This window comes from Centroberyx affinis, unplaced genomic scaffold (assembly GCF_046629955.1).
Source record: "Centroberyx affinis isolate AG114_WGS23_722 - 3 ecotype Tasmania unplaced genomic scaffold, CSIRO-AGI_Caff_v1 ptg000202l_1, whole genome shotgun sequence".
NCBI lineage: Eukaryota > Metazoa > Chordata > Actinopteri > Beryciformes > Berycidae > Centroberyx > Centroberyx affinis.
In genome coordinates, this window is record NW_027278894.1 from 456,889 (window position 1) to 482,897 (window position 26,009).

At 42.6% G+C, this 26,009-nt stretch overlaps 1 protein-coding gene across 1 annotated transcript in view; it reads right to left on the reverse strand.

Annotated features, from left to right (window-relative positions):
* Positions 1 to 2,244: 2,244 nt before the first annotated feature.
* Positions 2,245 to 26,009, reverse strand: part of LOC139661078 (V-set and transmembrane domain-containing protein 2-like protein) — a 41,277-nt gene continuing 17,512 nt past the window's right edge. The window contains exons 2-4 of the mRNA XM_071539412.1: positions 6,246 to 6,415; positions 5,392 to 5,436; positions 2,245 to 2,724 (exon numbers count right to left, since the gene is read on the reverse strand). Of these exons, the coding sequence (XP_071395513.1) occupies positions 2,245 to 2,724; positions 5,392 to 5,436; positions 6,246 to 6,415 (695 nt within the window). The remainder of the gene's footprint in view (positions 2,725 to 5,391; positions 5,437 to 6,245; positions 6,416 to 26,009) is intronic.

Below are 26,009 nucleotides of genomic sequence, written 5' to 3' on the forward strand. Positions count from 1 at the left end.
TTTTTTACAGTGATCTGTTCTTTACAAAACGTCAAAGCAAAGTTACAGATTGAAAAACAATCGCTATTGTTCAGTCCTTTTCTTGCACACCGGCAGCCTCCCGGTCTAGCGGGACCGCCCCCGAACAGGAGCCATGTGATGTTTTCTTGATGGATAATACAGCGGAGAAGAAAAGCCCCTTATGGCCATGAGACATAGACAGTGTTTTGAGGCAGTGCGGATGGCCAATTGTTGCCAAAAAACGATGACTGACTACTTTCTCTTCATACGTCTAGACCTTCAAGTCCAAAGCTTTATCCATTATTTTATCCACATTGATTTCGTCCCGTTTGACCCCTTTTTATCCCCGCTGAATGTCATATCTCCCATATGCATTGCCTCATATATTCCCTATGTATCATCACCTTTACACTAGAGAAGAGATATTCATCGACTTACAATAGAGCAGAGAGAGTAATTTGGCGCACAGCCTCTTAAACCTTTTAAGACCAGGTCCCAAACCGAAAAAAAAAATCATCTCATCCCGGGGTTCTAGGCTTATTAAAATAAGATAGCGCTTGCGACCCGGCCCAGCGTTTAAAAGACCCCTTAAGTACTAAGATAGTTTTGGGAAACCCCATTCTGAGCAGCTGTGAAGAGAATGTGTCATTCATCTGTCTGTACAGCACTTTTGGAGAGCAGTAGAGCAACAGAAAAACTGCACTTTGAAAAGAAGTTGTCTCTATTGGACTCGTATAGTAGAAAAAAGATATACAGGACAGAGAGGGACGACGTCTGAACGAACCCAACCGATGAGCGACAAAGAAACGACAGAAAATAGATCCTTAAGCGGCACGCTGTCTTTGTGTATGGTTGAAAAAGTTTTTAAGAAAACCTTATTGAACATGCACTCACTTTATTTCAGTTTATACAGTCGTATATACAGTGTGGATTAGAGGCTTGTAGTGGAGAGGATTGAGGCCTTTTCAATGACTGATGGGGACAGAGTGAGTTTATAGGGACTGGAGTCGGGATAGGAGTTCAGGACCGCTCTTCCCAAAAAAAGCGTCATGCACTAAGATCACGTTTCTTCTACCGACCTGCAGTCAGATAAAGACTAGATTTAGAGGCACACAAAATCTGACTTTTTAACTCTTTGTGGCACAAATTTGATCTTTTCGTCGATTTTTCTCGGCCATGAACGGATCAAATCTGTGGCACGAGGGGTGAAAAAAAAAATTCCTATTTTCTGTTCCGTTGTAAATGCAGTTAATGATCGACCCGGGATGCTGAAGGGAAACTCTGGCCCATAATGCTTTAGTTTAAACAGTGTACAAACGTGTCTGGCATAGAAGTCCCACTTTGAACGTGCTTGCTGCATTGCTGCTGTACTGTTGCTCCACCCAGGTGGAATTGTGTGGAAACTATTGCAGCACTAATGCAGGATAGGGAATTACATCTGATGAATTCCTGCTGAAGAGAGCATGTTTTCTTCTCCTCATGCTTATTGTGAATTTATTTAAAATGGATCAACTTGCTGAACTTTGGGGCGTACATAGATTCTGCACCATGTTTCAGTCCATTATTCTTAGAATTGACAAAAAGGAATTCAAGGAATTCAGGAAAGGAACTAGCAGACGACGCAGATAAAAGCCAAGGAATCAGACTTTACACCATACAGAAGTGGAAGACTTCCGGGTGATATTATAGGGCCGGATGAAGCTGGAGTTTCTGATAAGGAAAAAAAAAAGGAAAATTTTCCCTTACTGGGGACGGATCCAAAACGTACAACATCATACTTATTTGTGTGTTATGAGTGTGTTATGAAATGAGAGTATAAGGCAGTGGAGGAGGTATGAGAGTGAAAGCAGGCCTGTGTCATTTACAGTATCTAAAATACAAGAGTGGAACAGAGCGGGTTTATAGTGAGACTAGAGTCTTTTTGTTCGGTGCCGTGACCGGAAACGGTGGAGCCGCCTAGACCTGCGCGTCAGCCCCCCCTCGCCGGCTGCCGTGAAGCCGGGGCTTTATTGGACGATGAGCAGTCTAACCCAGACCCACGCGCAGCAAGAAAAAGCTACCTTTCCAGCACCGTTTAACCACAAAGCCAGAAATCTCAAGGGAACGGGCGCGTTTCTGGGTTTTGTGTGGCAGGCCTGCGCTGTGCGGGAATAATAGGTTTTCATGCTGCGATACATACGAGTTATGCGATCCTTGCGTAATCTGTAATAACCCCCCCAACCCCCCAACCCTCCCCCCCGACGTCTAGAGCACGCAGCTCGGCTCGTCGGTGCAGTCACTGGGGCCGTGGCTGCCGTCCACGTCCCTCTTCCTCAGCTCCCTGCCCGCCTTGTGCTGCTGGCCGTGGCCGTGGCGGGCCGGCGACGAGGCCTGCTGCTGCTGCTGCTGCTGCTGCTGCTGCTTGCCGTGGTCCTGGTGGCGCCCGTGACCCTGGTGATGGCCGTGGCCGTGCTCCCTGGCGCCGCCGTGCGATCCGACGTCGTCCCCGTCGCCGAACCCGAGGCCGCCGCCCCTCTTGGTGGTGTCGTCCAGGGCTTCGAAGTTGCCGTCGCGGCCGCCGGCGCCCGGCGCCACCACCTGCAGGTAGGCGCGGACGCGGTGGCGGCGGGCGCCCGCGCCGTCGCTGAAGTCGAACACGCGGCACTCGTAGGTGCCCTCGTCGGACGGCTTGACGGCGGAGAGGCGGAGCTTGTGGGAGATGTTGCTGCCGGCGACCTTCACGACCTGGCGGGCAGAGATGAAGATAAGTGCCGATTATTACACAAAAAGACACAGTACTCGAGTGGGGCACTACAGCGGCTGGTGGGACGATATATAGAAATTCAATATATCGCAATTAAAAAATGTGACAATACGTCTTTTTCTGTTTCCCTGTCTTTCTCTCTCCCTCTGCTTCACGGCCTCTTCCCGTGTTTTTCTTCCGTCTGCCTATCAGCTCGTTTCTTTACTGGCCTGTCCTTCATTGCCTATGTGGCTGAAAGCCTTAAAATGAAATACTTGCCGCATCACAACAGATGCACAATAATGCAACACTTAGAGAGCGGCCTTTATCTTCCCACACACACACACACACACGCTCAGCAGTACTGGCAGCCCCGCAGGAATCTCTCTAAGAGACGCTCAGTCAATAAAGCTGTCTGGCAAAGAAACAGGTTGAGTGGGGATGTGGGCGAAGGCGCACACACACAAAAATGCATCAACTCACATACACACACATACACTTCAGCTATCTCACACCCACCTATGCTCTGACAATCCAGGGATACAAGTACAGTATATAGCATGAATGGCCAATACACTTCTTCCATACACATTCTTAAAGGATAGCAGTTGGTTTTTTTAAGTCCATATCAATGGTCCAGGTTCCTCTGTGGTGTCTGCACATTTTCAGGATAGTTAGAGATATCAGCGCTCGTTTCCCTCCCGTCAGGAGAAGCCATTTTCTGCCATTCATTCTTCTCCGGTATGAAAAACAACTTCCACAGAGCGACATCATCCATCACATATTTCATATCGGTGCTAAATTACGTTACGCTCCGCTTCCTGTCAGTCACCCACAGGAAGAAATGGAAGTCTCCTCCAGGAAATAATCCCTCAAAAACATGCTGCCTCTAGAACTTGATCGACACCTCCTTGTCTTCCACATCCTTTAGGCCATCTTTGTTAGCCGGGACCGCGGTTAATTTCAAGGTAGGTGTGACAGTGAAAAGTCTGTATTTTTAAAAACAGACAAGTAAATGTGAAAAAAATCTTAATTGCATGCAGCATGATTGGGGGAAATGTAAACTAGACACAAACAGTAGCAAATTTAAATCTAAATGATACTGGTGTCTATAGATGCCAGTATCCTGCTGTACAACACAATCACACACACACTCTTAGATACAGGTGCTGCTTAACAAATTCTATTTGTGGCCCTTTTAAAGTACGAAGAGACTTCAGCTGGGAGGAAAAATATGTTTTTGCGAGTTCACAAAGCGGTGTTAAGATAATGGGAGTCTGGGGACGTCATTCCATGTGACGCACCGCACCGAGATATAAATACTACTTCCTTTATCACCCGCCTCCCTCTGTCGCAAGTGGGCCTCGGATGTCTACATGCTTCAGTGTTAGCCCTCACAGTGTTATAGCATGTCTGCCGCTATCGGTGTGTGTCTGGCGGGTGTGTACGTGTGAGCGTCTAGCATATGCTTTTGTTTGACGACGACGCGTGTTTACCAACATTCGGTATGCGGAGAGCTCCTAATGATTTTTACCCAGCTGTACATGTACAGCCTGCAGTGCACGGCTCCACACACACACACACACACACACACACACACACACACGCAGTCACCCAAACCACAGCTGGTGCTTTCATTACAGCGAGTCAGCAGCAGCTAGCCTATGGGGAGCGCATCCATAGGGAAGAGAGGCTTCATGTTCGTGTGTGTGTGTGTGTGTCGGTGTACATGCATTTGGAAGTGGAACACAAGATTCCCCACAGCCTTCACATACTATAGCAGATGAAGAGACATTCATATTTATAGCAGAAATTAATGGTACAAATAGTAAGCAGTGATTTAAGTTATATGGGTCTTTTAAGGCAAAAAGCATAAATTAATGCTTTCCTGAAATTTTTACTGACTTTTGTTTCTATTGGTGGTTGTTTGCCCTATGAGGATCATTGTCACTGCTACATCACTGCTTGTAAACCAATGATAAGCTGGCAAAGTGGGTTAGAAATGTTTCTAATTGGTGGTGAAGGAGACTTTAGCTAGAGGGATAGGTTGGTGATGTGCAGTCCTTCCTACATTTTTCCTCACTGCTTCAGTTAATTAGTAGGACATATTTCATAATGTGTGTCAGCAAAGGCCGTGTTGTCTTCTCCAAACCATTAGCCTAGAGTCTCAGCAGGCTAGGAGTCTCTATGGATACCAGAGGAGATATAAAAAGTTCTGCTGACTTCTCAACCTCTCCGCTGTCTCGGCCCGGCTTTATTATTGGGACTCTGGCGCCGCAGTCATAAAGATGCAGGGAGGATTTATGAGAATCTGACGATGGCGCGCTACGCGGCCCCGCGGCCCCTTGAGCAAGGCACTTAACCGCCCACCGGCTCCGGGGCGGCCCGCTCTTCAGGCTGACGCTGTGCTTCTGCTAACCCGTCGAGGGTGAATGGGAACTGTTCAGCTGTTGTCCGGAGCGTTCACTGCGGTAAACGCTGCAACAAACTGAGAATCATATCTTGGTATGCACTAGGGCAGAACTAGAATATCATTTGGAACATCTAGAACAAGAAATTTAAATGTGATCATAAAGGTTTTGTGCCACTTCACATTATATAAAATGAGTGTGACAAACAGGCAAACATAACATTTTTCTCAGAATGACAGCAGACAGTGGCTAACTCACACTTATCTTAGTAGCATCCTTTGGCATCTCTTCCTCGGGTGCCACCTGGAAAAAAATAAAAAACAGATGAAAAAACAACAATAATAAAACAAATTGTAAAACAGTTGTCTATCCAACACTCATTGTGTGAATGCAAGATATTAAATTCTATGCATTAGATACATGTGTCTATGAATAGAATTGTTTCTGTCTCAAGGCAAAAAGTTGCATATTGTAGCTTTACCCAAACAACTTGACTAAGTACACATTCTGTTCTCCGGACAGTTGATATTAGAGAGACAGGAAAGATGGAAGAGAGGAGTGGATGACATGCGACTACAGTCCCAGGCTGGATTTGAACCCAGGACAGCACAGGTACATGGTATGCACCTTAGGGTGCGATCACACCTACAGTTGGTTTTCTTTGGTCCAAAGTGTGGAAATTTTAACTTTGCTGCGTTTTTGTATTTGGCTCCTTTATGTTCACACTATCTAATTAATCCAATTACTCTACTTGCTCCACTTTTGATAAGTCATTATACAATTTATGTGGAGGAATAAACCTTATATGGTATAAAATGACAATGTTCCAGGACACACTAAGGACACATTCTTACATGGGTGTTCATTAAAACCTAAGATGTGGCAAAGTCTCTATATCTAATATCATCTGCCACCAAATCTTGCAAAGCCCCTTATATTGACTACATTTCTGGTGTTAAAGTGGATCAACGACTGATAACTGACAAGATATTATTTGCTCTTGAATGCTTGAATGCTGATATGATATGATTTTCCCCAGTCCACACCCATGCATTCTTATTTTCAGCAAAAGGCCCAGAGTAGAAGTGAAGCTTCATTCACACACAGCTGACCTCATTGGTTGTCCAGGGCTGTCTGTCCGTCCAGTCGCGGTGGTTCCTGATGTACCACCACTGGATCTCCAGCGAATAGGAGGGTGTTCCCGCCCCCCTGAAGGAGCAGGCCATCTCCACGTCCTGACCTCTCTGGGCGGTCATGTCATGAGGCACCTCTGTAAACACGGCTGGAGAGAGAGAGAGACGGGGAGAGAGAGAGGGTTAATAAAAGGCTAATATCAGTTTAACAACACTGTAGAGAGCTGCTAACATGCCTCTTAGTGTTATTAAGGGATTGAGGGTGTTGGCTATTTTGGTAGTTCATATTTGTGTGAACATAAACAGTACCGGAGCTCCCCGTGATTTTGCAGGCTTGTGTGTAGGCTAATCAAACTAAATGCATCCTATGTTTAGACTGTTAAGCTGCCACTCTTTTCTGCCTTTATTTACTTTGCAGGAACATAAACAGGCTGTTGGAAATATGGCCAGAGCAGTTTAGAAGACTACAATTTTACGCCCATCTTTGAGTCCCAACGAAAACACTGTAAAACTGGATTGTAGAGAGGGAGAGAAGGGGAGCCCAGTTAAGGACTGTACTGGGCATTACTGCAGTATTGACACTGTGGGATACAGTGGCCTTTGAAAAGTTGCCTTCTAGTATGAGATATTTAGCATTTGTCAATCTTTGGCAAAATGTTCTTGACTTTTAGCCATCTTAAGGCTAAAGTGTTGTTGGGGGTGAAGTTGCATTGTGAAACACTGAGTAATGAGGGGAAGGAAATATAAAATTAGATTAAAAACCACTTTGGGATAAAAGTCTTCTGTTCCTACAGTTGATTAATAGAGATTAATTGTGTACAATGACTGTCGCTAACACTATTTTCCAGTGGCTGTAATAATGTCACCACTGATATATCTGACCAATGTAGTGTTTATATAGTGTCATTTTGTTAGCTAACCATAGTATCTGCTCTGGTCTGGTCACTGGTTCTGGTCACACAATCTCTGACCTGACTTACGGTTTTTGAAGTGATTCTCTTGATGAGTTACATGCCAAAAGGCTAGAGACATGAATTCATATCAAAGAAGCTAAATATCCAATTTCATAAATTTCTGGATATATAGACATAATGGCAATTATTTATGAGCTTGGACATGAACAAGATTAGACTGAATTTTGGGGCAATGGTGTATTTGAGTAGCGGATCCACAGTTAACAGTAAATCATATATCTGTTGAGTATTTTAAAAAAAACATCCAATGGGTGGCGATATTGGCCAATAAATAGAAAAATAAGACAATTAATTACCTAGCCACAATTCCTAAAGCTACAGTAATATTATGAATGTGCAGGAAGGGTTGCTATAAAAACAGACATGAACTGAATTAAGTGTCCACAATTAGACAAAGCTTTTACATTGCAAAACTACGTGTGCTATTGTGAGAAGTGGAACAAAAAGTGCTACAAATTAAGGTTATAACTAAATTCAGCTTAAAAAAGACAAATGAAGCATCATTAATTAATGAGAAACTTCAATGAAAACAGTGCAAGATTAATTCTATTCATTACTGAGTGTTAAACGCTGTCCAGAATTTGCCACACTGACATTAAGCATACTATCCTGTTAACACGTCTGGTCTGCACACTAGCTTACTAGTAAACTAGAACCAAAGGGATTGGGCTATAAAGGCAGTATCACAGTAATCTAAATTTGGAAACAAATCTATTCACTTTTACTTAGAACGTTACTGAATGGATCTACAGCCACAACAAGCTTTTCCAGCTGTCTCTCTTTTTTCCAGCCGAATCGTTCTATTATTAACTAACAGCCAATTGTCCAATGTTCCTCCATGATGGAGCCACACCTGGTTGGCAGCAGATTAGTGACGCAGCTGTGAAGCCTCTATAGTGTAGAGGGAGAGAGGAGGGAGCGAGGAGGGAGCAATTAGTCTTTCTACACTATGTAATGCTGAAAGGGATCCAGCACAGTGGTGTCCTATCCTCACTGGAATAGAGGCTTCACTAGCCAGGATCCCCTATACCAGTGATTCTCAACCTTTTTTCATACCAAGGACCACAAATTCAGTCCACATTAGGGCCACGGACCCCCATCTGATGAGATTTTGTCTCTTGGACCCAAATCTGAGAATATTTTTATTGTTTGATATGATTTTGTCCAGAATTCCAAGACTATCTGTATTGTAGGTAGAGAGATAACAGAGAAACTATGATCAAAACAGTCATTCTTCTACATTCTATAACTGTGTTAACTTCTTGTAAATTAATTAATGGTGAAGTTTAACAATTCATCCATTTTCTGGGGACCCCCTGGAACCTCCTCAAGGACCCCTGGTGGTCCCCGGACGCCACATTGAGACCACTGCCCTATACACACACTCATATGTACATACCAGCACACCATTGGAGGCCATTAGTCCTAGTGAAATCCTCTTAAACGCTTCTTTAAACAGGCCTAATTTGTTGCTAATCCCAAACCTTGTCACTGCAGTGTAGCAGGTCCAGTGAGAGCAACATCACACCAACATCCTCCACCAAGCTACACACACTGTGATAAAACTCCCAACTGTCCTGCTTACTGCTCACACTGTCACTCTCAGAATGCACAGTGGGAAATGGTAAAAAAAAAAAAAGAAGCTTTGTATGAAAGATTCAAATTCCCACAAAGGGAATCATAACTATTTATTGGCATTTATATTTTTTACTGAGAGACAGAGAGGGGATGGCTTGTGGCACAAGTCATAAACCAGGCTATGTTTTATGTAATGCATAAGTTAAAAAGAGCCAGAAAGAGGACAAACACGCTATATCTTACTTCACTACTTACTATATTATTTGTCTTTTTGTGATATTTGTCTGTTTTGTGATATGACATGTCCTACCCCCACAGATTATACAATATTTCTTCTCTTTCAGTTTTTCTTGCATGTGGCAAATGACAGGGAAACATCTTTTTCCATTTTTTTAAATAATACCTGGAATTGAATTTCAGACCAATTTAAAAACCAAAATTAAAAAGTGAAAGCAAAGCAAAGCTGAAGAGAGTTAATCAAAGTTGTGAAACTGTACATTTGCAGCTTAAGAAAAAGGAAATCAGGAAATGCATTACAAGGCCTGTTCTGGATTCATCTAAGAGTGAGAGAGACATGCTGCACTAAGAAACCTGTTATTACATGGTGGCTAAGACCTCTAATAACTGTATTTAAGACATGTAAACATAGGCTTTAAATGTATTGTATGACTTTTTCAGACTTTAAGAACCCACAGATGCCCTGAAACGAACTAACGCTAAAGCCCATGCTGTGACAAAGGGAAGATGTTAGGCTCTGAAGCTCTCAAGGCAGCGATGCTCTTCTGCGTTTGCTCAGCTGACAGCTCAGTCAGTGTGACAGTCGTCTGTTGTCTGTCAGTGTCGGCGGTGGGACCGGTACGGTGGCCTGGCCTCTCGCGGAAAGACTCGAGCTGGATGTAGAGTGTCATTTATCATTCGGCGGACGCTTTTATCTGAATCGCTGTACAGAGCCATGGGTACTCCAGTAAATGACATGCTGTAATCACTGCAGGACCAGAAAATCCTCCGAATCATCCTGATCCCCTTCTCCTTTGTATATCTTCCTTGAACACACCGATTTCCACAGAGTCCACATCAACCCACCGACTCAAGTACAACGCTCGCCATGAAAGTGAGTTCACTGTTCCATATTAGAGCTGAAGAAATCTCATATTTAGATTTTTCCCATTGTTTATACCTAAGAACACACCATCAATGATTTTGGCTTGGTTCCTGGTTCCTTAATCTTACATATCAGAGACAATATTAACTGTCAGCTGTGTTTGGCAACTTGCACAGTGTCAAACTCTGCAACTCCAATTCAAAAGGGAGTTGAACCTCACAGAATTGATGTAAGATGAAGATTTGGTTTCATTTTGCCAGTCTGCTAAGATAAAAGATAAAACAGCGGAACATCCTGCAAAGCCGTGAGATTGTAAAGATGGTTTTTCAAACCCCATATAACTCTATGGGTTTTGTGAAGCCATCTGTACAGTCTTAGGGCTTTGCAAAAGGTTCTGCTGTTTTATCTTTTGCATAGCTAATGTGCTTTACTGCTGCACAATGTCTGGCCCACTAAAGTCCACGCTGTTGCTGACTTAAAATCAATAATCAAAAGTTCCCCCTATGGCAAAACAAATAATGACTTTGTTTTCTTTTGAGCACAACCAGCAGATGCCATTCTATTCAGTGGTAGGGGAAACTGGGATACATTATGCTGTTGACTGAAGAATAAAATCTACAAAAACATTACTGAAGGATTAAATGAATAAATAAAATTTGCAAAGAAAATAAAACTTCATTGCAGTGGTCAAGAGGAACCTCCATCATATCAGTAGTAGTAGTAGACACTGACTGACTGATATCTGATATTTAACAAAAGGCCAATATCGGTCCCATATATTTGTCTAACCCAAATACATTACATTACATTACATTATGTCATTTAGCAGACACTTTTGTCCAAAGTGGCTTACAATAAGTGCATTTTGTCAACAGTAGTGAAACCAACTGTGCATCACAGTCTTTATCAGCTAAGCCTTTTAATAGGAATAAGTAGCATTCATTGAATTTATTTCTTTTTTTTTTAAAGAGGGGTAAGAAGATAGGTTAGTTCAAGAGGGGTCCAGGGGCCATATCCAAAAAGCGTCCTAGTACTAGAGTTGGTCCTCTGAGAGTGATGACGTTTTCTAAGAATTTCCCCTTAAAAGTAAGACTAAATCCTAGTAAAGATAAAAGCTATTCACAAAGCATCTTAGCCCTTAAGAGAGCTCCTAAGATGGAAAACTGTTAAGAGTAGAGAGGAGGACTTTTAGGAGCTTAGGAGTTTCTTAAGGAGAGGAGGAAATGGCTGAAAGACGCAGAAAAGAAAGTTATCACAATGTTAAGATATTTAGCAACAGGCAAACAGTGCAGCAGTGATAATTTAGGTTTAAGCAAACCACGCGTTAATATCAAGTGAATTGTGTTTTATCTTATGTGATTCCGTATGTTCATTCTGGATGACAAAAAGAGGCGTGTTGATTTTTCTTGATCAACCAATGACAGCGTCTAAAAGAGAGCATCACACCTAGCAACGGGGTCGACCACACCTCCTCACTAAGATAAAAGTTCTTGTCCATTCCTTGCTCTGAGAACTTTCCTAAGTCACTCCTAAGCTAGGACTCCTAGCTAAGAGGTTTTAGGCTAAGATAAGACTCTCTGAGAGGATTCTCAGAATGTTTGTGGAAACGGCCCCAGGTGTACATACAAAGTTGCCTGATATTGCCTGAATTGTCAACTCATTACACTCCATTTCCATCTTCAGTCTGACATTGCCTCCACTCTAACCGATTTCCGTGGGGGAGGGGGATTCGATTTTTCCCTAACCAATCACTAGAGACCAACGTATCCGCCTGAATCTAACGTCATTTTAAGTCGACACTGATGCGTAGCCATGACAACACCAGAGACGGTTCCGAAAGTATAGAGCATCTTTGACAACACAGAGCGAAGTAAAAACAAAGTATTTCGGATTTCAAAGTAATTGGTACTTTTAATCTATTTAGAACAGCCTGGATAGCAGCGTCTATCTTGTCTATAGCGGTCGCCATTGTTGTTATTACTCCTCCTTGTTTCCGGCGCACAGCTTGACAACAGCTTGACAACGGCATTAGTCCCGCCCGTGGCGCTGATTGGCTAATCGTTAGTCCCCCCTGGCGCTCATTGGACCGATAATTTTTCAACCGAGAAACCGCTGTTTCACGTCACGATGCCAGACCAGAAGCAGGCAACTCGGTGGAGTGGGCGGATTTAAAGGTCTGGACCCAGGCAACATACAAAGCATACTGGTTTTTAGAAAACCTTTAGACCAAAGACCCATATTAACATCACATGAAAATAAAAGGAATTACCCTTCAAGGCTGTGAAAGTCAAAATATCTCCCCTATCTGTGGGAGAATTCCCCTTTGACTAGAAGATGCTGCGTCTCCCTCATGGGAACCCTGAGTCAATGAAGAGTTTCCTTCCACTTCACCATCTGATAAAAGTGACCTCTAGTCTGACAAAGCGATTGCCAGCATGAAAGCACAACCCACTATTGCACGTCATTGAAGTTTCTGTGCTCTCCTGAACTCATCACTGACAGTAAAGACACTTCAGAGGATGTCATCGTCTGTGTTTTTGCATACTGAGCATTGAGCATCAATAAGTAACAATCTTTTCTCCGTTAAAAATCACCATTCAGCCAGTAGAAATCCCTCAACAAACTCTTTTAAACTGAAACCGTTTTATTCATAGGTTTGTCTTGGATCAGTCAATAAGAATGTGCCGAGCCTGTACCGACTTAAGTGCCGATTCTGGTCTGTGTTCATAGATTAACCTCGGCTGCCCGGGCTATGGATCTGGCTTATATCACGAGAGCCAGCAAAGCTCCGGTACGAGCCTCCAGTCATACATCCCTCTTGTACATTGATCAAATCTGCTTGTATTTTTCATTTGTGAAACCCGAAACGCGCTCGCTATCGATTTGACATTACACAGTCGGAGCCGGCAACAATGCCCACAGCCCTCCTCTTGTAGATAATATTCAAAGCCGGGACATAAAAACTGCTGTGTAACAGATAGGGCCTGTGAAGTTGCTCTCGGCAATGATAATCTGTCTTTTCCCACTTAACGGCGAGGGCCCGACGCGGCGGATCCATACGCGTTTACGGCCCTAATGCTTCCCGCATTCGGAGGCCGCAGGAGAGGGGCGATAGTGATCAGCGGGCCGTTACGACGCCGAGGAGGCGGTTCCCGCCGAGCGATTTGCTAAATCTACACAGCAGATAGTGAGACGCGGGACTTCGTACCAACAGATCACCATCTGCTTCAGTCAGAACGCCTTTTTCTTTAGTTTTTTTTTTACTATTTCATCCTGCTTTTATGTTCCTTGTTTTAATGATGCTTGTTTTTCCGGGTTTGTTTTTTTTTAGATACATTTTATATTAAATATAGGCTAAATAAATGTCAGTTTTACTATCCTCTATTGCCGATTGCTATAACACAACAGTGATTCAACCTATATCCAGTTCATGAAAGCTTTTCCATTTGCTGTTCTAAACACCTGGTGTCTCTAGCGCACATAAGTGATGCGTTTTTCGCAGAGGTGGAAAGTAACTAAGTACATTTACTCGAATACTGTACTTAAGTACAATTTTGAGGTACTTATACTTTACTTGAGTATTACCACTTTATACTTCTATTCCACTACATTTCAGAGGGAAATATTGTACTTTTTACTCCACTACCTGTATTTGATAACTTAAGTTACTAGTTACTTTGCAGATTCAGATTATTAATATAAAATATAATTAACTAATAAATTGTAATGTATTATTATACATTACTGTAAGCTATCCAGCAGTATATAAAGTAGTGGAAATCAGCCCCACCTTTTCCAGCTGCAACATTAAAGTGATGCTCACACATTAATGCATCAATAATTATAATTCAATACTATATACTGTATTATTCTGAAATGGGCCATTCTGCATAATGAGTACTTTTACTGTTTAAGCTTTAAGTACATTTTGATGCTAATACTTTTGTAGTTTTACTTAAGTAAGATTTTGAATGCAGGACTTTTACTTGTAACAGAGTATTTTTATACTGTGGTATTCCTACTTTTACTTGAGTAAAAGATCTGAGTACTTCTTCCACCACTGGTTTTTCATTGTTTGGAATAAACAGAAGAAGAAGAACTGGGTAGTTAGCATGAGCAGTGATAGCCACCATGACTGAAAAGACAAGAAACTGCTTAAACGGAAAATCCAAGGAGAAAGACGTCACAGTGCTGGACACACGGTTTGATTGACAGGTGAACTGTGGGAAGTGCAGTGCAGAAACACCACAGCGATGAACGCTTAGCAACAAAGCTGGAGACAAAAAAAAAAAGAAAAGAAAGATAGGATCTCGCAGATTACCGCTTTAAGTGAAATTAACTTCTGCCGCTCTGCAAGCCTTGCAAGTTCCATCGACTCTGGCGCGACCCCGATTCAGACGCGGGGCTATCTAATCGTGTATCTCTTAGTAATAGTCGCCCCTAATCTCCACATTGTCATTGTTGGAACCATAAAAGGCTGTGAAGAGCTGGATCTGCGCGGCCTGAAGCATTATCATTATCTCCAAGATAAATAGTGCAAGGCTCTCTCCGGCTATTGCTGCGAATCGGTGCTAGAAAGCCGCAGCAGCGAGGGGCAGGCGGTCGCAACGGACAGAGGAATGAATATGGGAGAAACGGGAGAGAGAGAGAGAGAGAGACTGCATGTGCTGGTGTGATGAGCGAGAGAATAAATCATGGCGAGAGACGGAATTAATGAGCGGGACAGTGTTTACGAGAAAGAGAGACAGAGAGGCTTCTGTGTGTTTGTGTGAGAGAGTGATACATCGCGAGAATAAAAGGGAGGAATTAATATGAGACAGTGTGTGGGAACGTGTGTGAGGGAGAGAGAGAGGGGCTGAAGAGGTGGAGGAAGACGGAGGACAATGTGTGAGGCGGCAGATAGCTCTCGGTGGGGAAGCGGCGTGGACACCTGTCATCCCTCTTTCCTTTGAAAAAATGGAGTGTGCTAATTACGGTTGTGATCAAAGGGAGCTGGAGGTGTTTCTTTGTGGCGGCATCTTAATCCAGTAATACCTCAAGCCTCCCATCTCACTCCTGACTACTTATATATAGAGATCTACTATTAGGTTTTCTACTATTAACTTTCTTAGGAATTAAAGGGGGAAAAAAGCCTTACGTTTAGACTGACATCCACGCCATTTCAAATGAAAACGTAAAAAATCATCAATACTGGAGTTGTGAGGTTTTTCCCTGACAACAGCAATTGGGAGGGAAATGGATATGGTAGACTGACAAATCTATGTGCTATACTTCTACGCTATGAAACCATTTTTCCAGTTTGAATATATTCTACACAGGAATTTGACACCACAGACAAACTTAAAAGCAACAAACTAAGGTTCGGCCGCTATGGGTTTTTGAAGGCCAGTACCAATCCAAATATTTTAGACTGAATTCACCATAGCAGTTTTGTAGTGCTATTTAATATCTTTCAATTTGACTATTTTCATGCCAAAAAAGTATGATTATTCTGTAATTTCCCCAGACTTTTATTCTTGTCAGGGTGGACTCGAAAACAGCATTGAGACCATCATGGGACACTTAAAGCACCTATTCAATGGTAGGGTTAAGATGCATTATGCTGTTAAAAGAAGAATTAATGACTAAATAAAATGTGTAGAAAATATAATTGCAGGTTTTTCCAGTAGCCTTTGTAGAAGCCCTATTTTTCAAGAAATCCACTATGCGCAAGAAAGCACTGCTGTTCCACTCGAATAATAAATTGGGATGTAGTGCAGGGCAAACTCACCTAAACTCAGTTTCCACACCTTTTTTAGGCTGACATAAACCTTTATGACACATATTCATAGTGTACATCACAGTAAGTGGTATCAAACTGATGTGAGTCATATGAACAGAGTCTTAAAGTTTAGTTCACCCAAAAGAATTTGCACACTATAAAAAGGTAAAAACCCAAAAAGAGGCCAACTGCACTTTTAGTTCTTTCCACCTTTTTTCACCTTGTCACCATCTAAATACATTTTGGCATTGTTTGCATCAGCTGACCTCTTTTTGTTTTGTTTTTTACCTTTATAGTGTGCGAATTCCTTTTGATTTTCTATGCTCTGAGGTTTTGAATTCGCGCACCTGAGACATTTTTCGTTTTTTTGGAGCACAGACATTTTCACTTACCTACTGAGAAATTGTTTAGGAAATCAAAAAGCATGTTCTTTTTTCCAACTATCACAAGGACAAGGCTGGCAACCAGTTGCCTGGAGACAAGTTTAGCATTATCATATGTCTGTTCACTTCTACTTAACCACATTTGATGCGAGATAGATGCGGGGACAGATGCGACACGGACGACCTCCGACTGTCGCGACCGTGAATTTGGCCCAGTGCATTCCTAACAACGTGCACAGCTTGAGCGCCCGACTCCTCGGAAGCTCTCTTCCACCACCCCCCCACCCCCCCTGCTCCGCCGCACCTCCACACAACTCCAAATGTATCACTTCGCCGGCGCCACTCATACATTATTTCACAGTTGCCTAACAAGGATATTGAGAGGCCCGTCATGCGTTTGCTTCTATGCATTCCGCCTCGAGGCTCGTGATACGGGAGAGACTCGCTCAACGTTCTCCTCTCGGCGCCGCGACACGCCGCTGCAACAGTCGGGGGGGGGGGGGGGGGGTGTTTATTCATACATAAGGGCTCTGGCAACAGCGAGCCTCTCTGTGCCTTTTCCGCTCTCGTTCTGAATCCATCATGATCTGTGCGGGTGGGTGGCGTCAACCTCTGAATGTCAATGCTGTGCGGCGTGCGAGATGGCTGCTGGTGCATAGGGGCTGCATACGGCACTCCGGAGAGCTTTTCAAGGCTCCCGAGATCACAGTGTAGCTGCTGAGGAGGCGGCGGCACAGTACAGCCATGCGGCGTCCAATATAGGTTGATGGTAATTAGGCCGATAGATGGGTATACTCTGTAATGCCTGGAGAAAGAGGAGGGTATACTCTGTATTGATGTGTATTAGAGTTGCTCGATTACACTACAGAGAATTGTGCTTTCAGGATGATAGTATTTTTTTTATATTACCTGATGGATACATTTTTGGTTTGTTTTTTGTAAATATCTTGTTGTCTAACCTTAACCCTAGCATGATTAAACTCATACCTCAACTAAAAACTGAATTAAATCTACAAATGTTACTATGTTCTGTATTGCTTGCATCTATTGTAAGTTTCTATTGTAAGTCACAATAGATAGTAGAGTCTGCTAAATGCCTAAACGCAGCTAGTGGTATCAGCTTCTGAATGTCAATGCTGTTCAGTATGTGATGTGGTTGGTAGTGTATGGATCCACCTGGCACTAAAATACCAATGGAGGTAGAAGATTGATCTTGATGTTGTCTTGATAGCACTTGGAGTCAACACAGCAAACACTAGGGATCAATAGAGTATCATAAAATAGACATAGCCACGTTCTCTTTTCTGTTGCTCCCCTCCACAGGGAGGTCAGAGGTCAGATACAGAACAGCTTCAGTGTCTTGCTCAAGGACACTTCAGCAGGGAGGATGCTTGGGGTTACATCTGTGACCATATGGTTACTGGACAGTCTCTATAACCACTGGGCTTCACTGCTGATCTGCAACTGCATGTTATGTTCTCTTGTACAGATTCTTATACATCAGTAGGATTTTAAGGCCAGGTGTGTATGGTACTCTACTCTTTTATCTAAGATTGGGAGAGGGACACTGTTTTGTGCTCTGTGCTTGTCATCATCAGAGGCTTTGCGGTTGGGTCACAAATCTCCTAGCAACCAAGTGTGGCTCCAATTGGCTGTGAGTTAATAATGTCTAGATATGTAACAACCAGGCTACAGTCAAGTTTGCTGTAATGTGGGTGTAGGTCAGTTCAGTTATACTAGATTTGTTTCTAAATGAAGGGGTAACACTTTACAATAAGGGTCACTAAGTTAAGGGTTAGTTAATGCTTAATAACTAACCCTTAATTAACAGTTAACTAATGTGTAATTTACTAATGGTGTTCATGTTAACTAGGGTATTTATTTATACTTTATTTAATAATTTATAAAGACGACTACTAAATAATGTATAAATTAATACCTTAGTTAACATGAACACCATTAGTAAATGATTACCAAACACATTAGTTAACTGTTAATTAAGGGTTAGCCCTTAACTTGGTGACCCTTATTGTAAAGTGTTACCAATGAAGGTACAAAAACGGTCTTGTCTTTAGCTCTAGTCTCTACTCCAAAACACTCTGAGTTGTAGCTTGTGAAGAGTCAGCTCAGTTAACCTGAACAAACTGTTAGCTAACTGATGTTAATGTTAACATGAAACTACTGCTAACGCTAGCTTTTACTCGATATGTCAGCTAGTGTGCTAAGCAAATGTGTTAACAAGGCAGTGATGGCTAGCTGACCAGATAGCTAACAAGCTGACATCTAAACACAAAATCAATATCAGTGATGAAATGATCAGTTCCCAGTCAAAAACAGCACAGAAATGAACCATGTTTATTCAGTTCTGTTGAGACAGAGAAGTTGTATGTCTAGAAACGCAACCTGCTGTTGAAAGCCACTGTTGCTCAAGAGCTGAGGACTCCAATATGGCCGCCACAGGTGTGTTATGTCACCTGAAAGCTTTCTATACTGTCAGTATTGTCCTTGATTGTCTTGTCAGTTAAAATTGCCCTGGCATGACACTGCTGGCTAGCAGAGTAGCAGAAACGTTGCTTACAAACAACAACATGATCATTTCCCTTGTTCTTTAATAGAGAGGAAGACTGATTTAATTGAATTGCGTTTTTAGATTCTTTAATGAAACATCTCACAACAAACCGGAGGAAAAATAAACTAAAATCACCTTAAAAACTCATCAACTCCCACATCCATCCACACAGACACACAAGCAACAATATCAATATCAATATTGAGAAAGACAGACTTTTACCAGACCAAACCCCAGGGCAAAAGCCCTTAAAACATTTTTTTTTATGAATCACACACACACACACACACACACACACACACATTGCACAGCAGCATGTTCTCCAATTGCTTTACATCATTGACATTATGATGATTACATACTATTGCATATTACATGTTTTCAAACCAAATAATAGTTATTATAGATAATGGTGATGGTCTAGTATATGTTTTCAAACCCAACTATCATTTCATTATGTATAAGCTGTTGTGATGGTTTGTGTGTGTGTGTGTGTGTGTGTGTGTGTGTGTGCGCCTTTATGTGAATGTATTTGTGTACTTATGCTTGTATGTGTGCATATGCATGTATGCTTATATCCTTGTGTGTGTGTGTGTGTGTGTGTGTGTGTGAGCTATCATGTATAAGTCCCTGCCTGTGTGCCTCTGTGTATGGGTGTGTGTGTGTGTTGTGTGTGGTATGTGTATGCATTAATGTGCAAGTCCCTGCATATGTATGCTTATGTGCTTGTGTTACATGTGGTATGTGCATACATTCAAACGTGTCCCTGCATACGTGTGGCTCAGTGTAGGTATCTGTGGTGGGTGTGTGTGTGTGTGTGTGTGTGTGTGTGCCTGCACCGTCACCACCCTTGGCTTTGCCAGCTCCTCCACTTGAACTCAGCTCCCTGCTGTTTTGGCCCAGCTCCCAGCTCCCTGCCTGCCTCCCCACAGCGCGGGTCAAACACGGTTTTCCTTCTTAATCAAATGAAAAAGGTTAAAAGGAGAACATGGCTTCCCGAGCCAGAGGGTTCAACCAGAACACCAAGGACAAGTCTTTTTTTTCCTGTAGTGCAAACAACAAAGGTTGCACCTCTGCAATAGAGAAATGATTACCGCGTCGTCACTCAGCGGTTCTTTCCGAATAAAAACACAACAGGTTCAGACAGAGTTCAGAATAACAACTACGCCTTTGTAGTATAAAGCAGTTTGAAATTCAACAAGAGAGCTTTAAGCATCTCTTGTTTCACATGTGCAGCAGGCAAATGGAAAAGATGCAAACTGATATCTGACTCCCATTGTAGTGAATAACCCAATATAATAACTACTAACAGTTAAGGATCCGCTGATCAAGGTTTTAGCAGTCACAGTTTATGTTTTACTGTATAACTGATTTATTATTATATACGAAATAATTCATGTATAAGCTATATCCCCTGCCCATATATATGGGGGCAAAATTTATACAGTGGGTTGTGAGATGAAACATATTGCTCCGATCATATCTCTATCATAAGTGTGTGCACTATTTGTGGAAATGCATCTGCTCCGGCTGTTTTCCTCGTCTTTCCCCTCCATCATCATCAGTACCATTATGAATTCGGCTTTTGTTTTGTTTTTGCTCTGTAGGACCGCGTCAGTTGTCTCGCTCAGGTGGGACTATAAGAAATTCAGGAGTAGAGACGGGCTATTTCCGTCCTCTGTGCTGTGCATAAAAATAACACGCAGCAGGCGAGGTGCTGTGAGACTTCTCTTTTCCTCAATGTAAACAATGAGGAGCGAGGCAGCCGTAAAGCACCTTCAAGTCAGTGATGCGTGATCAACATTCGCAGCCAGTGGAGAAGAGCAATAATATCTTGATGCAAATGGGAAAAAAAATCAGGCATAAATTATTGATAGCGGTCTGTCTAATGCTGTTGGCAAGCAATGCACACATCCACCTCTAACCTGTAAATCTGTCAACAAAGATGCAGCATTTATGTCTGTCTTTATTTGCTGTAAATATACTCTTTTGTTGTGATTACCCATCGCATTATCTTCTCTAATACTCTGTATTTGTTCTGTTATTACCTTTATCCTATTCTCTGCTGCTGTAACACAAAATGCCCAAAGGGATCATTAATTTAATCTAATTGTTTGCAGATTTGTCCACCTACTGTCTATTGTCAGATATGCTCAAACTGCACACATTGAGAGGAGAAAGTAGTGGGAACAGCACACCCACTTGCTGATGTAGATGCTTATGCACACACATGGACAGATGTCCATGGGCTTATACATATAGACATATGCAGTAGCCTACTTAGAGACACATACAGTCAGGCGCACACACTAGAAGGCCACTCAGAGTGAAAGATGGTGTGCAGGCTGAAAAAATATCACAAGACAGCAGGTGGGTGTGAGAGAGAGAGAGAGAGAGAGGGGGGGAACATATCGGAAAAATCGCAAAAGATAAGGAAAAGAAAAAGTGTCATGTGAAAAAGAAGAGAAAGAGCAAGGAACAAGGAACTAATAGAGGATGGAGATAGAGGAGGAGATAGATAGCAGAGGAGTTGACATTTAGAGAGCAGACATCTTGATGACGGCCACCATGTACCACAGCCACAATCTGTGGAAATGGAGAGGCACTTCTGGGAGAATGAAACGGCTTCCCACTCACTTTAACTGCAGCCGTGGTGTACGGCTGCATGATGTGATATACAGCAAGTGTACAAAATATTATCAACAGCTGAATCTAGGTGAAAGGCTGGATTTATAACATTAAACAACTGGGACATGGACAATACAAAGGAGGGGAACTTAAAGGACTACACCAACTTTTTGGGAGTTTAGGCCATCGGTCACCTTACCCAACATGTGACGAGAGTATTGGCACCAAAATCATCTCTGTGTCTCCGGTACCTAGCTCTGTCCAGTGCGCTAACACTAAAGAATACAGTAGTATGTAGGCGGCTAGCATTAGCCAAAGTATGAAGATAAACCTTTTAGTAATCCAATGTTGGTTTTGTTTTTTATTCTCTGGCCTATAAATTCATAACTTCTGAAAACAAAACCTTCATCTTCATCATTAGTGAAGTCCATTTACGAATCAACAGCGCAAAAAACTTGGTCAGGCAAACTCATAACTAAACCCCACCCAAAATATTAGGGTACTGAACTGGCCATCTGCTATTGGCTGGTCTTTGAGCCAGGTGATGTCACCTTCTATAGAGTACAACAGGTGGTGACATCACCTGGCACAAAGACCAGCCAATAGCAGAAGGCCAGTTCAGCACCCTACTTTTCACCATTAGGTGTCAGGCATTACTCTTAATAATCCTCTCATCAGATATGTCAGTAAGGTGACCAATGGGCCAAACTCCCAAACTCCTATGTAGTCCTTTAATATTAAGGTGTTCCTCATATTCTGTACCCTCAACGTTATAACTTGAGTAATGTGTAAGCAGTATATCACCATTGTCTACCAGGAACTTTGTGGTGAACCTTTAATCTCCAAGTTAAACTTTTATTTTCCCATTGATGCTGATATAATTTTGAGCTGAAAGCTTTTCAATAGTTTTGTCTTGCTCTTGAGGTCATAAAACAGATATATACTGTATACACTGTATCAGACTGCCCCTCCTCATTCTGTATCCTGTCTACACAATATCTGAATTAGTGAGACTGATGTATCAGTTGGCCGATAAATGGACCAATATTGTTTTATTAAAAACTGGATGTGGTCCAGTCAGTGTCATCCACCTCCAATATCATGGATATGATGCACTTTGATTGATTACATATTTATTGTATAATTGATCAATACTACAGTGGCTGTCTATGGGAAACCCTTAATCTTAAGTGATTCTAATGCAATATTTTAATCTGATTCCACACAAGTATGCATGAATATTATCATTATCATTATTATTAGTAGTAGCAGTAGTAGTAGTACCAGTAGTAGTAGTAATGGTAGTAGCAGTAGTAGAAGTAGTACTAGTAGTAGTAATAGTAGCAGTAGCAGTAGTAACAGTGGTAGTAATGGTATTAGCAGTAGTAGTAATGGTAGTAGCAGTAGTAGTAGTAGTAACGGTAGTAGTAGCAGTAGTAGAAGTAGTACTAGTAGTAGTACTAGTAGTAGCAGTAGCATTAGAGAATTCCAGGGTCTCATGATGGTCAGCTTCAATACAAAAATATATCAGCAGTGGTATTGGCCTTCAAAATCCCTTATCAGTCGCACCCTAATCTCAGTAGTCTTAACACACTAAACCCCACGCATCTGAAACTCCCAGCAGGTTTAAACAAATAATGAGAATTATTGGCGAATTTGACCCCAGTCTGTGCAACACCATGTCCATCATCCTACTGTATGTCTCCCTTTCTCTCTCTCTCTCTACTTGTCTGCATCCAGACTTTCCCGGCAGCTCCTCAGAAATAATTAGCTGCTAACGAGTCTCACACACAGCCTCATAACAAGCTTCACGGCCTAATAATGAGCCTCTACACAGTCCTCTGGTAAACAGCAGCTATCAGTTACACAGAGAACCTGCAGGGAAGGCTTAAGCCTCAGCAAACCCCAAGACAAACCAGCCTGAGCAACCGAAATCCAAGAGATTGTTTTGTCTCTATTCAACACATGTTGTAGCTTTTTTTTTTTTGTTTGCTTTTTTTTTGTTTGAAGACTCACTAATGAGAAACCATAAATTAATTCGCTGTGGAACTGCGCAGTTGGAATTAGTTGTGCCTATTGCTTATTCATAAGTCAACAATACTTCCGCTCCTTTTTCACAACTTTCAACAGCAGTCCAAACACCGGAATGAAATAATGTGTTGCCACTGTATAATGAATGCAAAATGTTAAATATTTTTGGGGGTGCGGGGGAAGTGAGAGATGCCGTTTCAAAACATTATGAGAAGAAGACTGCTCCCGGAATAAGCAGACATTCCTCTACCACGACTTCATAGCCTGTCTAACACTTCTGGAATGGCACCTAATCCTGTTCCTTGTGAATTATCATGGACTCAACATGTTTTTCCAATGGGTGAAGTTTGACAAAATGTGATGTACCATTAGGGGCTCATCTGACAAGTTTGAGAATATTTAGGTAGCTTTCTTTGTATAAGGAGGAAAAGTTACTATTCTCTTTTATTCCAGAATGAATGCGTTACCTGTTTCTTTGCCTTGACTCACTCCCGATAAACACATTTTGGGAAGGGGCGACAACAGAATCGAACGAGCGAAAATCGACACCCGGCGTTCAGAACTTAACGACAAGGACACGCACGCGCCGCGGAGAGATGTATAATGATTTTTACGAGCCTCGATGAACACGGCCGGCGGGTTGAGGACGGTCACCATGGCGCGGTCTGAGCTAACTAGCCATAAAACAGTGATGGATGGCGTGAAGGTTTAAACAGCCGTGTGTAAATGCCATCGTGTTTATGAGCCATTCCTTGGTGCTCACGAGGGATCGTAAAAAGCCATTCTATGTGTACACCGCATCTCTGCTTTACAGAGTTGGTGACTGATAGAAACGTGCATTTTGTCGAACGCTGTCATGCAACGCCTACTCGATACTGGAGTTAACAGTAATTATCTATTTATCTTCATTCGTTTATTCGTTCTACTTGAACTGAAAGTTTCCATGGTCTTTTACTTTATGTGGTGGAGTGAGTTCCGTGACCCTTTGGTCCTTGAAGCCCATTCAGAACATCAGAATGCAGCCCGTTCAGAAATGTATGGTTGGCAAACTGAAAAGAACGTTTTTCTTCTTCGTTTCTGTAGAATTGCCTTTTGGAGATGTGGTGTTTATGGCTGTCAGAACGAATTTCAGTAGTGTCAAAACATCATTAATTTGAATCCCAACCTACCCATTGAATGCTTACATATTTTGATTTGCACCAATTAAACTGAATGCATCGCTGGCTCCCCATGCTTCGGCTCCATGGACTCTCATTCTCTGTCGTTCTTGCAATCTCTTCTCTTCTACTGGCCTGCTAGTTTGTTGTTAGCACACACATACTTGCTGAAAACACCAGGTCTGATGAGGAGATTCCTACTCCTCCTAACTACTCTTCCAAGCCATTTGGATTCCCCTCAGTAAAAAGGCAAAAATCGTCAGAACACCAACTCAAATCTTTCAAGAAATGGAATAATGGAAAGACCGCATGCTGTGAATCAGCTCCTGATAGAATCTCTATCTAGAATGCATTGTCCGTTCATTACACCCTGCTTTCATGTGAATTTTACCACTAAGATTCAGATTTGACTCATTACAGTCATTTCATAGACAGTGAGTTTTAGGGGAAATTCACAGCCTTAGTGGTCTATTTTCGTGACGGTGCATGGCAGGGCTTTGCACCAACAACTTAAGTTTTTTTCTGCACCCATTTGGTATTTTGGTGACCCGCCATGTACTTGACTGTGCTGAATTGGGAGGAGCAGCTCAGTAGAGGGGGGGGGTGTCAGTAACGATCAAGCAGCGCAGTGCAATGTTGTCGTCAAGGATTAACGGGATTTGTGCTTGCACCTCCCGCACAGGCGCAGTCGTGCTCTGTGTTATTTAGCAGATCCTATTCAAAAGCTTACCCACCCTTTTTGTGGATGTTGGCTTGACTTTGACTTGATGTACGGTTGACTTGGATGGAAACCCCTCAAGAAGTCAAACTGATGTGGCAGTGGTTAAATGATTCATTCAGCATAGAACTGTCATTATGCGGCATGATGCATGGAGTGTGGATTGTGAAGGTGGCTGCATCCTCTACAGACATCGGGGACTGGCTGGTGGATGCTCCCCCCCCCCATATCCAAACTGTCCCTGCAGTTCACCACCAACTCCTGTTTGGCTCCTCGCCTGACATCACTGAACCGTTTCCTGCATCGGGCGACGGTTCTCCTTGGACCAGGGCGACACGGTAACCAAATGTATCATCTCCTCCCAAGCTAATTTAATTTACGGTGCTGTATATTCGCTCGCGGCGATCCTGCACCGCCCGCCACAAGGTCATCGCTTTCCATCCGGGAGAAGCTTTTGTGGAAGACTTGCTCCAAACTGTTCTCGCCCTCGTGAAATTGTCAGTGTGTCGTGTTTAAAGGGAAAGGAAAGAGATGATCTGATTGGCCACGACTGATGCCAGCCCCCTACCAGACCAACTCCGATTCCAACTGTGCCGCAGTTGCACCACTGATTCACGACCATAGAGCCCATAGTGTTATACACTGAGGGCCGAGCTCATAAAGAATAAAAGTCCAGTATTATTGCACTACAGTTTCGCTATTCAAACTGAAATGAAGCGGGCCTTAAATGAAGTGCTCCTTCTGGCAACTCCGAGAGGTTTCTCAGCTGGGGGAAATCTCATGACACATGCAGCTTAATGATGTAGATGATGAATGATTATAACGCCTACTCTACGTAGCCC